The sequence below is a fragment of the Plectropomus leopardus genome, chromosome 15 (genome assembly GCF_008729295.1).
Source record: "Plectropomus leopardus isolate mb chromosome 15, YSFRI_Pleo_2.0, whole genome shotgun sequence".
NCBI lineage: Eukaryota > Metazoa > Chordata > Actinopteri > Perciformes > Serranidae > Plectropomus > Plectropomus leopardus.
Genome location: NC_056477.1, coordinates 10,538,337 through 10,552,324, shown reverse-complemented (window position 1 = coordinate 10,552,324; position 13,988 = coordinate 10,538,337). Strand labels below are relative to the sequence as shown.

The 13,988-nt window shown below is 41.9% G+C and overlaps 1 protein-coding gene across 2 annotated transcripts in view; it reads left to right on the top strand.

Annotated features, from left to right (window-relative positions):
• The window catches only part of LOC121954625 (dachshund homolog 1-like), a 29,918-nt gene that overhangs the window by 3,288 nt on the left and 12,642 nt on the right, over positions 1-13,988 (top strand). For both annotated transcript variants that reach the window (XM_042502257.1, XM_042502256.1), the window contains exons 2-3: positions 5,570-5,679; positions 9,710-9,820. In XM_042502257.1, coding sequence (XP_042358191.1) covers positions 5,570-5,679; positions 9,710-9,820 — 221 coding nt within the window. The remainder of the gene's footprint in view (positions 1-5,569; positions 5,680-9,709; positions 9,821-13,988) is intronic.

Here is a 13,988-nt window from a genome sequence, read left to right as displayed (position 1 = left end):
TTAATGGGAACGTTGTTATACAACCGCTGCAAATACACAGCCTCCGCCGTCTCTAATTATCCACACAACACTCAAACAGCCTTTAGTTAATGAGATCTGAAAACATCACTCGTCTGAAATCTTCAAACGACTTCCGTGATTCTTTGTCTGAACGCTTCAAATGTGCTGTGGTGGCCATTAGCATTACCCCGCTGCAGCAGAAGTTTCTAAGTAATCCCTGGTGTAGCTGGAGCATCGTGCAGTTGTAGGTAAAAAGTGGGAGACGGTTATCGTTAAATCAGGAAAGGCCGGCCAAATAGACCTAAAAGTTCATCTCCAAGAACATGATGTTACGGCTCTGTGACAGCGTCAGGGCTCAGTGAGGTTTTTGTTACTGATTAAGACAGCCATCACTTATTATTTTCCAGTCCAGTACAGTTGGACAGGCTGGAGGGGGAAGTAACAGCCTTGTCTGATAGTTTAACATGACTAACAGAACGCTTTATTCCTGCTGTTTATTCTTTTGGCTGTTTTTTGTTCATTCATTGCTCTATTTATTTATTTTTTTTAAGATTAAAATGAAACAGAGGTTATAAAAAATGTCCTCTGTTTATCATTCTCTTCCCCTCTCCTCTTTGTCTCACTTGTTTACTCCTGCTGTGCACAAACACACACACACACACACACACACACACACACACACACACACACACACACACACACACACACCTTGACCACTGACTCATCAAACCATGAAGAAGGGCCGACTTCACCCTCAGTCAAAAGCCTGGTTATAATTCATGCATAGGTGGCACACAAACACAAACACACAAACACACACACACACACACACTCCCTCTGTCATCTCTGAACACACAAACTCACACGGTCACGCCTGTGTGTTTGCTGGCTTTGCTGCTAAATGACATTAGTTCCACAGAGAGAACATGGCGTGTAGGAGGCAACCTGATCCTCCGTCCTTTTCTTTCTCCCTCACAAAGGAACAGTTTCATTCTCTGTTAGGAACACACATCAAACAGCTCGCTCAGGTCAAACTCTGTGTGTGTGTGTGTGTGTGTGTGTGTGTGTGTATACTTTGTGTAGCGTACACAAATGCCACCCTTCCGCATGTTACAAATGTGGCGAGGTAACACAATCTCTTGTTACTTTTTAACAAAGCATGTGTTAACAACAGCACATGGTTTCTGCATTTGTGCATGTGAACATCTTCTCAACACAAAAAAAGAGACGTGTTTCCTAAACAATGCTACTTTAAACGGTTAGTTAATCTAAATTACACATTTCATCATTGCCATTTGATACCTACCACGCAGACTGCCTGCTTTTTGTTTGCTCTCATTTTGAGATATCTGTCTCCGTAGGTGTAAATTCCGGAGGGGACACTGGGGACATGTCCCCCTCAATATTTAGAACATTCTGTAGAACATTTGTCCCCCCAATCAAATCATGAAAGTAACAGAGCATTAAATTTAATAAATATGCACCATAAATTAATGCATAAAAGGCACAAATTGGTGCAAAAAAAAAAAATCACCAGAATGCAGAAAATAAAGTCTTAAATGCTCAAAATCTCTAAGATTCCTGCTTACAGTCCAATAAACTTGAGTTGCATGGAATTTAGTTTCTGGGGTATAAAATATAATATATGGGTCTTTCCAGAAACTGTTTCCACATTACTCTGGAGAACAGATAATACATAAAAGGCAGATAACAGGTTTCAGAGGACTTAGTTCTACTTAAGACCGACTTTAGAAGAAATAGTCCCCGTAAACTGTCGTGGTGTGTTGGTACAGGGACACCGTTTCTGGAAATGAGATGTTGCTGAAAATGTCATTTTCAAAGGTTGTGAGCACCACAATCAAATTCCATTCACCTCCATTGTTTTGGGGTGGAAGCAGAAAACTTGAAACCTGTGCGCCTTGAAGTCGGCATAGTTAGATATCACTAAAGATTAAAGGGAAAATGTGGAGTTTTTGTAATTTGGGAGAACTGTTCAAGGCTGACTTCACAAGTTTGTCTTTGCAGCTTTCACACAATCAGGAACATTTACAGAAGCAGAGACAAACATGAAGCAGCTGTAGAATAAACAAGCAAACAAAAAAGGTTAAATCAAACGATGAATGATAAATGAGACGAAGCGGCCTGCGGTGTGCAACAAAAGCTTGCTCTTTGTGTTTCTCTGGGGCGAACCTCGGCCGCGCAAGTTGGCAGCGGCGAGCCGGCGTTGTGTGTATGTGTGGGAAGGTGGACTCCTCAAAGCTGAGCCCCACTGCCACGCCATAACTCACTGTCAAAGTCAGCAGCGTTAGGATGAAGGGGAGGAGGGCTGTGTGTGTGTGTGTGTGTGTGTGTGTGTGTGTGTGTGTGTGTGTGTGTGTGTGTGTGTTGGGGTGGGGTGATTAGCTCAACTTTAACCTCCGCACTCTTTTGATGTTTTATAGAGAAGAGCATGATGAGATAGAGAGGGCCTCCGTGTCTTTTACTATGACAGGTTATAATGGAGTATACCATGCGCACACACACTTTTGAACACACACACACACATACACACACAGTCTTGACATCGTCTTGACCCTGGAATGTGGGAGAGGAATGCAAGGCGGTATCAGTTTAGGAGATCAGATTCTTATGATCAAACGTCCTGTGTGTGTTGTCCTGCCTGCCTCTTTCATGACATCATCACACAGGCTTTCCTAATAACAATGGCGCATAAAGCTTTTTATTATTTTTTTTTCCAGCCCTCGATTTTGAGAGGAAGATCACAACATCAATCTTTCCCTGCCTTCTCTAACCAGCAGCTCAAGTCTTCCTGCGCACAGCCTCGACGATATGATTTATCAAACCGGACCGTGACGGCGAATACAAACCCGTGTGATAAACACAGATTGAAAGGATGGGAGCATGGGAGCTGTAAACCGCCGCTAATATATTCCAAACAAAATCTTGTTTGAGCTAGTTCTCCTACACACACTCACACACACACACACACACACTCACACTCACATAAACACACAGCTGCTACCTATCAGCACCTCCGAGCCAGTAGCTGTTCCACTGTTTTGACTGTAACACTTCCTCTTCTTTCATTACTTTTCTCTTTCCTGTGAGTGTGTGTGTGTGTGTTAGTGTGTGTATGAGCAAGGAAGAGAGAGATCTGTCATCTTTGTTATGTTTTGTTTCTGTTCCACCTGTGCTAAGCTCCAGCTGCCATGTTTGGCGTTTCATGTTTCAGGTAACACACACACACACACACACACACACACACTAATCTAAGCTTGGAGGGCAGAACTCAATGTACAGTTTTTTTTAGCGTGTGTGTGTGTTTGTGTGTGTGGCCAGAGCGTTGGCATGAGGGAGGACGTCTGGGTGAGATTTTAATTAAAGTTTGAGACAAAGAGGTCATAAGCCATACACCCCCTCCTCTGCACACACACACCTTGTACACACACACACACACACACACAATGAACTGTTTTCTCTCTCCCCCCCTCCTCTCTCTCATTCCATCCCCTCAGCTTGATGACTTTTCCATGAAAGGCTTTTTCATTAATCCTACCTCAGGGAACCGGTGCTCTCCAACCTCACACACACACTCACAAAAAACACACTCGCATGCACAACACACACATAGACCTCCCTCTACGGGTCACTTTGATGTATCAACGCACTTGCAGACTAAACACAAAATTAGGTTCCACTTCTTTATGCCCCCTAAAATGCAACATATACAAAGAGGTGCGCGCACACACACACACATACACACAATACACACAGGCTTAATTAGTTTTTGTGCAAATAAACAGTAGTAAGAAAGGGAAGCGGCTGCTGTAAAACCAACCACAGTCTTTGGAGTCTGTGTATTTTATTTCCCCCCACCAGTGTTCGCTTCTGCATTTGTGTGCATGTGTGTGTTTCATTTGAGGTGTTTCAACATCAGTGTGTTGCTTTACCTTCAAACTTGAAATCTAAAAATACATTTCCTGCTTTTGTGAAGCACAGTATGCACTGCAAAAGAAAAAAAAATTGTGTGATGTGAATGCACCTCCCGAAAAAACACACACTCCCACGGCTGCGTACATTCACAACTTCATCCCTCTTGCAAATTCCTGCTGTCTGTCTGTTCGTCTGTCAGGGTGTGTGTGTGTGTGTCTACCTGTGTCTCTCTCACTGTCTACGTGCCTGTGTGTGCGTGTGTGTGTGTGTGTGTGTGTGTGATATCTGATGTCAGCTGTCACATCCCAGTCGGTCTGGGCCCCATAATAAGAGACAATAATAACAACTCATTAAAACTGAGGGCAGGAACTGTGGAGCTCATCGGCTCATCAAATTAACCTTTGAACACTTCACACATACACACATACCAGACTCACACACACACACACGCACACACACACACACACATACACACACACATACGGTGTGCGCTCACACACACTCTAGCTACCTGTTTTTCTCCCACAGTTAGTGACTACACAATCTTTCTCTCTGTCTTTTTGTCTCTCTCCATCTCCCCCTCTCTCTCAGCCAGTGGGTGTGTCAACAGGGGATTGGTCCTTTCTGCTGGGTAATTGATGAATTATATGCAATATGCAAATGAGGCGCCATTAATCTCCTGACTGACAGCTTCGTTTATGGGGCCTTAATGACGGCTGGATTAGATTCTAATTAAAATCTGCTCAAAGACACCCCACGCTAGGAAGCTGCTGCTGCTGCTAGTCTATCTTTCTCTTCTTTTTTTTTTTTTACTCGTTCCCACCTTTTCTCACTCGCTCGGACTCTCATCTTTACCTCATCTTTCCCTCAATCTCCCTTTTTATTCCCGTTTCTATTCCTTTCTTTTAAATCATCTTCTTTCCCCCTCCTCAACTCACTCTGTCTTTTAATAACACACACACACTTTGCAGACTTGGACGTGCACTCACCCACAGACTCATGTTATCCAATGTCAGGCTGGTATGAGAGGAGATGAGCTGCGCTGGTTGTCATTAAGCCTGATGTGGCCCGTGTCATTTCCCCTGTCAGGACATTCACACCATTTAGTCAGAGCCAAAGTGATGTCTGACAGCTTTTCACATACCTCCTCCAGGATTGATTGAGCATGCCCGGCTCAATCAAAACCATGTGAATCTGCTTGTAGTCCCAGCCTTTATTGAGGAAATTTGTGACATGGCGTGGGGGAAAAAAAAAGAAGGGGAGGGGGATGAATGACCGAAAGAGGAAAGGATGGAGAGGGAAGGAGGCGAGCAAACACATTTAATAAGCAAACAAATGAATGAGTAAGCTGAACAGTAATGAGGTGCTTTATTGATGCCATAGGAAACTCCTTTTTTGCTTGCTCGTATCCACAGGGAGGTCAGATTTGCAGTACAGCAGCCTTCCTGGAACCGGTCAGGTTTCAGTGTTTTTGCTTGTTGACACTTCAGCAGGATCAGAGGTTTACAGACTGAAGGGCAGTTTTCTCTAACCAGGCCACCCATCTCAGTCTCAGCAGGAAGAACTGACTGACTGAGGGAGTATTAAGTATTAAACTGCCTAATGACTAATGTTAACTTGTGTTTTCTGCCTGCAGTTCGAGGCCGGGACGACCGCCCAAGAGGCTGCAGAGTGTGACAGAGGGTGGGACTCACCACATGCTGTCCCACAGCGGTCTGATGCACGCTGGGATCATACCTCCTGCAGGTGACCACCCAGGCCTCAACGTGCACATACAGTACACATGTACACATGTATACACATGTGCTGTAGAAAACAATATCACACAGGCGCATAGACAGACTGAACTACTACTGTTGCGAAGAATTATTTTTGACACCATGTAATTATGATGTCCACTGTCTTAAAAAGACTGACATCATATTCAAGATCCAAAATTTGCACTTCACACAAAAAAATGCGGGGACATTTTTTTTATATATATTTTTTAAAGTCTGTTTAATATTTATTTATTTATTATTTGTATTTATTTTTTATTGCAATGTTATTTTTTCACAACTTTTAAGATTTTTATTTTTTTCCCTATTTGCTTTCTTAGGCAAAAGTGTAAAATTTATTTACATTTTAAATTTGGTTCTTCTTATTTATTTTCTGCTTCACAATTTTTTTTTATTTCTTCCACAATTATCACAGAATAACAAAAATAATGCTGACCAGGACCTTTACAGTCTGTTCAGTAACTTCTGCCCTCACTTGCCATATCGATAACAAAACTTTATTGGAAAAGATACATACATGAGGAATACAGATATTAGCATTTTAAATCACACATATGTTTATCTGCTGAAGTTAAAACACGGGTAAAATATATATATGTTTTTTTTTCACTTTCATGTGTCCAATCAAAGACTCAGCACACTGTCATAGTCAGACCTCATTAATACTGATGATCAGTTCGTCACTCATAAGAACCTGTGGTCCTACTATATGTAATGATTAGAACAAGGAAATGGGAAATTATATAGTATATTTTGATAGAAAATGTTCCTAGTGTGGAAAAAAAATTGCAGTTACCATAGGAGTAGATTTCAGGAGGGACACAGGGGACACATCCCCAATAATTAGAGTATTTGCATTTGTCCCCTCAAATAAAAGTAGCAGAGAATTTTCATTTTTGCAAAATTAAAGACATTTACACCATAAATGGATGCAAAAGTTGCACAAATTGGTGCATTAACATTCACCAGAATGCAGAAAATTAAGTATTTGATGCTCAAAACCTTCTGGTGGAGGACCCTCGAATGCCCTGTTTTATGTGTCCCCGCCCCCAAAATTTAAACGAAATCTATGACTTTGGCAGTTACTGACACATATGTAGTTCAGTGCAGCATTTCAATGCTAAGGTTAAAAATGTATAAATACATTTTTTAAAAATTGATCAGAATAAATTTAAGAACAAAATGATAAACAATTTAGCAACTTTGAGTAACAAAGTAAAACATGAGGTATTTTTTTCTCCTTCTAATAAACATTTTGATCAAATATTGATATTTTTAATTATGAATAACTGATATTTATGCTGTCTTAGAGTGCAATATACAAAAGTCTTCAGTCATTTTGCATCAACCAGAGTCACTCACTTCTAATTTCAGTGTATTCTGTATCAATGGTCCACTAAAAGGAGAAAGCCTCTCTGACTTCCTAAATCCCCTGTTTTTGTTTTTCATGAGGTCGAGGTTTGTAACTCTTCAGAAGTCACAGCAGAAATCCCTCTTTTGGCTCCACAACTGCTTTAAACAGTGAATTAGTGACACATTGTTGCTCCAGCCCTCAGAGGAGCTGCTGGCAAAGTTCACATTTTGTTCTCTTTTCAGCTGTCGGAAAGTGAAAGCAATGACCTGGCAGCCAGCTGAGTTACTCCCATCAGTTTAAAGAAAAGAGCAGGCTGCTGATGCAGTATAGACACAGATAGGATGGGGCGGTTTTTCCACTTTTTCCTGCAGACCCCCATAATGACACATTTTACCCATCATCAATAGTGTGAGGAGGCGGGGCTCGGGGAGGCGACCTGCGTGTTGATTAATAAAATTAGCATACACGGTGCTGACACATGAGAAACAACTCATAACTTGCAAGTTGGCCTTTTTTCCTGAATTATAAGTACACAAAGTCCTCTGATAAGTTGGGTGAGACTTATAATCTTTAAGTCTCTAAAACGGCTTTGGAAACAATTTTTATAATTTCCTTAAAAGCCTTCTGTTTTAACCCTTTGGTTTTCTTGTGCTGTGTCCAGATGCCTTTCACAAACATTTAAGCCTTTGAAACCTTTAGCAAATTGGTTTGGTTTCTTTTGAAAACATGGCTAAAAAGTCAATGAGCAACTTGGCAAGAGATATCCCACAAATTGCAAGGGATAAGAAAAAAAACAAGAAAATAAGAATTTAGAAAATATGAATGAGAAAACAGAGAGAGAGAGAGGATTTTTTAGAAGATATTAAAAAAGGGGAAAAAAATCCAGAAAATTATTATTATTATGATTAGTAACTATTTTATCGATACATTTATTTATGTTTTTTTTTAAACCTTTATTTATTTATTTATTTTATATATTTTTGCTAAATTTCAGGTAATTTTTCTTGTACCCCATAATTTTTCCTGTGTTTTTGAAATAAATCAAGTCAATGTATTCAGGTTTCAAAGGGTTAAAGCACAAACCCCCCAAAAAATTTGAAATTCTTCTTGTGCAAATGACACTCAAGCCCATTAAACGTCTCTTCAAGTATAAAATTAAGCAACTATTTTTGGTGTAGTGGCAGGTGAAAAGTGAGCAAAAATGTCTGAAGGAAAATCTGTTCTTTGTAACGTCAGAGTCTGTTTTATATTTTAGAACAGTCTTAGTCAAGTACCTGCTAAAGGCCATAGTGCTGCTTGTTCTTGTCACAAACAGTTGTGTGTTTCAGTCCCTATTGTGTTGTTTGTGTGTGTGTTTGTGTGTGTGTGCGTAGCACAGAGAAAGGCAGAAAAGTAATTGTTGGCACCTCACCGCTCTCAAAGTTGCCCTTGGCTTTGTGCTCTTCACTGCAACCTGATCTTTTCATTCCCCGCCTCAAAAGAAGCCATTTTCTGTTAGCTCCGCTTCCTCTCACTGTTCAAAGGTGCTCGAGTGTGTGTGTGTATATACGCGTGTGTTGTGCATGAGTGTTCAAGAGCATCTTTCTCAGTGGGAAAAGAGTCTTTTTCCACCAAAGAAGAGGGCACGGCGGCAATGTCAGCGCTACTGATTAGAGCTGGCCACATGAGAGGGGAGAAAGAGACAGAGAGAGGGAGGACATTTGAGCGTAAAAGGCAGGGAGAAATCTTTGATGTGATCCTCCTTAGTCTCTTTTTCTCGCCCTCGTGCACTCACACATACACACGCGCAACACAGTGGCTTATGTCCTGCTGTGATGCTGACATTTGAAAAGGTAAAGTAAGGAGAGGGGATGGGAGGAGAGCGGGGGGAACAGGGCAGGGAAGAGAAGGAGGGGAGATGAGAAGAAAAAAGGAGCAATTTGTTGTGGTTGTCTTGGACGCACGGGCGATTCACCTGAGAAAAACCATTGTGTAACAAAGAAAAAACACTTGTGTTGTTGCAAATGTTTAGATGTATCCAAGATCAGGAAATTAAGACTTACGGTTTGTTTGCATTTCCTGAGTCGTGTTTGCACAGTTGCATGGTTTGTCCAACTTTAATAATTTGCTGTGTTTGTCTGTATTAGTGCGAGAGATATTTAATTTTCTGCGGAGTTTTAAAGGTTGCTCCGCGGGTCAAACTACCTTCTGAGGTTCAAGACACAAATTAAAAATGTTGCTACATTTTGCCACTCTCCATTTCGTATTATCCAAAAGTGCACAACCCCTATTAACAAGTATCTACACTTTTTTTCTAATGCGTCTAATTTTTACTGATAAAGAAGTGCTTTCTGACTAAAAGGTGGATCTGCCGGCGCCGCTGAGTGTCGTCCTGTGTGCTGTGGGATGTGATGTCCCTGTGTGGGAGAGATGAATGTCCTGGCTTGTTCCTATCACTGCTGATTCCCTGGCAGACTAAATGGCCAGTGCAGCGGTGCAGTCAGAATGAATGGCTGGCCTCTGTCTTCCCATGACAACCTCCTGCCTACCCACTGCTCTAATCCTCCACCGGGGCCATTGATCTGGCTCTTATTGATTCCTCTTCTTTCTTTCTGTCCTTCTTTTTTTCTTTTTCCTCCTCTCTCTATATCTGTCTCCCTCTCAGATCTGTCCGCCCTGGCCAAGAAGATCAAGCTGGAGGCGATGGCCAGTTACCACAGCAACCAGCAACATGGCGGGCCAAATGGCGAGAACGGGGACCACAACCACGGGCTGGGTGAGTGGTATCCGTTTTGCCATCCACACACGTGTGAAAGTGTTTAATTAGGGTCAAGTCACACTCTGCACAGTTGTTGTCAGTACACATCCGTGATGCCAAGTCAATAGAGCAGCTGTGTTTTTGTGCTTAACCAAGCTGATTAAAACCAGGATGTGACATCACCTCTGCTGCTGGTACGCTTCCTCTGAAAGACACTGGATGACAAAACAAACTACAGCAGCATTGAGTTAGTTCTTCTAATGATGAAATCAGAGATAGACATCTGGCTCAGGTAATCCAAACCATCAAAGCATGAGGAGTCTTATTATTTATCACTAGCTTTGTTGTGTTTTTTTCCATTTGTGATGAATTCCTGTAAGGGTGAATATTTCCTCCAGCTTGGATTTGTTTGCATACTTGTGGGATTCAGTGAGATTCAGGGAACATTTGCTGAGAAAACACAGTTGGTCATCTGCTCTCAAGCCCCAAAATGTTGCCGGCAAATCATTAGTACATATTAGTCATGACATCAAGAGAGAGTATACTGAAAACAGATCTATTACTCATGCTCAACATGGCATTGCTCTGTTATATTGACTAACATTAGAGCAGGATTTACTGGAAGAGAAGTCTTTACTTTTCAGCATTTAAAGTTCCTTTCCTGGCATTGATTAAGCCCCTAAAAACTCTTCTCTGTTCATCAGAATTACACATTTAGAAGTTTTTTTTTCATGAAATAAGTGCATTCATGCCCTAAAATGGTTTAGCAGTAAGGGCCCTGACACACCAAGGCAACAGTAGGGCCTTGATCAAGCATCTGAGCATCTGTCACCCAACTTTTGGTTGTATGTACCGTACCATTGGCAGTAGTCGGCCCTTTTTTAGCCCCAGTCAGAATGATGAAAGATGCAAGAAGAGAAAAAAGAAGAGAGGAAGGCAAACAAACAGTCGATGTCAAGAGGGCGTGCTGGTATGAAAATGATCTCCTCACACGCAGGCGCAGAATGTATGTGCTAGCTGGCCGATAGCTCTAGTCTTTGCGATTTTGGGCAGAGACACAGGCGACATGAGCCAACGCTACAATTAGCCTTCGTCACCACTAGTTCTTTGATGTTGGTTTGGTGTATATGGGCCATAACTCTACACCTTTGACTCAATTAGTATGTACAGATGTATGAATATGCAAATGAGTCACCGCCTCTATCTCCAGCCAACCCTCAGCTGCTCATCTGCAGCTCGAGCACACCTGCTTATCAAACACACAAATGTCTGCTTGTAAACACGAGCCTTCAGTTTTACATTATGAAAAAGATGATAATTTCTTGCTAATATTAGATAAACCTTATTCCCAATCGCCAGCTCTGACAAGGTGAGGCAGTGTTTCCAGATGTACAATAATTATTGTGTTTGTACGATAATTTTGCCCTTTGTACGACGTACAATCAATGGTTCCAAAATTGCCGTAATGTACGATAATTTGACCACTGTGAGACTTACAATAAGCACAATAAGCCACGTAGACTGAGAAATAGCTTCTCTCAGTGTTATTTCAGTGTCAAAAAGTCATTTAAATACTTTTTTACTAAAGTTATAAATTTAACCTATTGGCTCTCATGATTGTGATTGACGTAGGATAATTTTTCTCAAAAAACTAGAATTTTGAGCCTTTTGTACGATAGTTTAACATCACAATCTGGCAACACTGAGGTAATGTGCCCCGCCCTGCAAGGTGATTGGATTGGTTACCTAAGTTCGTTCAGTGAAACTGAGACTGTTATTGGTAAACTACAGTTCCAGGGTGAAAATGCTCCGCCGTGGCATTGACTGCTTACTCCGCACATGATATGTCTTCAAGCATATATATATATTTTTAAAAAACAAACAAGCACATGGGCATGTCAGCAAGATTAAAACTGTGATTTTCATTTGAGGGGGTCTTGAAGTACGCAGTGTGTTCTCATCCCTGCTGGTGCACATATAATATTTCGTCTTATGATATTAAAAGCTGTTCCCTTTACTGCACCGCTCCTCGGCTTTGCAGTGAAGGAGAGCAGCCAGCAGAAGCGGAGCACCAGTGGACGAGAGCTAGCGCACGGGGATGATAGAGAGATGAATAAGATGAGAGGCTGAAGCCAAATCAATAGTCTTCTCTCTAATTCACTATCCTGAATGCAAACGACAAATGCTGGACAATCGATGGCGGAACGGACACACGCACGCACACATGCACGCACACACAAACAAATGGGACGCGCCGCCCCCACTGTTATCGACAGGTTAAAGCGACATCAGTGTGTTTAGACAGATGACAGGGCTTATGGGGGTCTGTGTGGAATACGCTATCAACCTGGGACGCGTACACACACACACTTAACATGTGGAGCATGAAAAGAAGGAAAGTGTCCTTGTGTTTTTCAGGAATTAGAAAGAGACAAAATATTAGAGCGCAGTACTTCTTGTTTCTGCTTTAACTGTTGTGTAGTTTTGTTTTGTTTTTTTCTACCCGTTTCTGTAAACACTCTCAGTCTTAAGCATTGTTTACCATTGTATACACTCAGTTACGACTGCCAGCATCTGTGCGCAGTTAGGTGGCATGGTTACCACCAGCCATTATAAACCTGTAAAGCTTAATCACTGTTAATGATAGAGTCAAGTGGAAACACACACACACACAAACACACAGCTCAAGCATACATACACACATGAAGGTTTTTTCCATACCGCCACCCACGGCCTTATGGGAAGGATGGGCCCCTACCAGAGCTTTAACCACTACAAAGGCAATCTCAGATTACACACACGCACACACTCACAAATGCTGAGTGTGACACCTTATGGGCCGGGGAAGAGCGGGGAGCAGCCATTTCTGCATTTAACAAGATCTTCTGGGAAATTTACAGTAACTGTTTGTTTACAGTAATGGTTTGTTTGGATAAACATAAGAGAGGCACTTTGACTTTTGATGTTTTTTAATGAAACATAAGAGAGAGTGATGGGAGGGCAGAGAAAGTGAAGAGGGGGATATACAAACAAGAAGGAGAGTGAAAATGAAATTATAAAGGAGGTTGTGGTGTGGGTGGCGGGGGGGGGGGAGGGGCAAAAAGTGGAGCGCTGGTTTCTAACCAAGGCTTAATATTTGGCTGCTCGTTGATTGTCGGAGCATCTGGTTATTTAGCTCCATTCAGACAGATCTTTTGTTTGGATTGGTTTCTGCTCTGGGCAAGTGAGAGACTAATCTGCCAAATGCACAAAAGCACCGCACATATGTCCAGCGAGCCCGACTCATAAAGTCAACGCCTCACTCTTTATTTCTTAGTTTGCCTTTTTCTTTCTCCCTTTCTCCCTCTTTCTTTCCTCTCCCTCCATTATTTGTTCTATTTCATCTCTCCTCTTTGGATAGCCTTTTTTTGTTTCCATGCACTCGTTCTATTATTTGTGACAATTGTGCGGAATAGAGTCCAAGATTTTTTCCTTTGTGTTTATAATTACCCAGCGTGCATTGCTGGCCCAGCACCAGGACTGCCATCAGCTTCTTTTGTTCCACTTCCTCCCTGTGTTTCTTTTGTTTTTGTTTTTCCTTTTATTAAATGATAAATATTTATGTCATTTTATCCCCCCCCCCCCCCCCCGCACCCCCCCAAACAGGATTGTTTGTTTCATGAATAGAGGGACTGCAACAACCCACTAGGGTGCTGTTGAGAGGAAGGATTTTCTTTAAAGATAGTGGATGCTTGTCGTAAAGAGACGAGTGCGAACAACAGATTGGCCAAGATAATAAGAGTTTGGTCTGAACCGCTGAAAACGTGTTGGATTATCGTCAAGAACACCGGGGCATTGAAAGAAAAGTTATCTAGTTTTTGTTAACTCCAGAGAGGCTGTTTGTGTTTCTGCAGGTGACACTCGCAGAAAAGCATTTGAAGTATCACAAAAACACGTTGAGGCTATCACTGTTTTTACATCTTGGTGTCGTAATGAGCAGAATGAGTGTTTCTCAGCCATGTTCCCTTCCTTTTTCTGCTACACACTCGACATCTCTAAACCTCTGATACACATGCACACACACACACATTTCGAGTCCTGGTTTAGAAGCGGAGCAGTCATCCAGGTAATATTGACATCACAGAGGAATGACATTGGTGTCCGGTTTCAGTCCTGTCCTCGGAGAAGCTGCGGGCTTTCAGCTCAG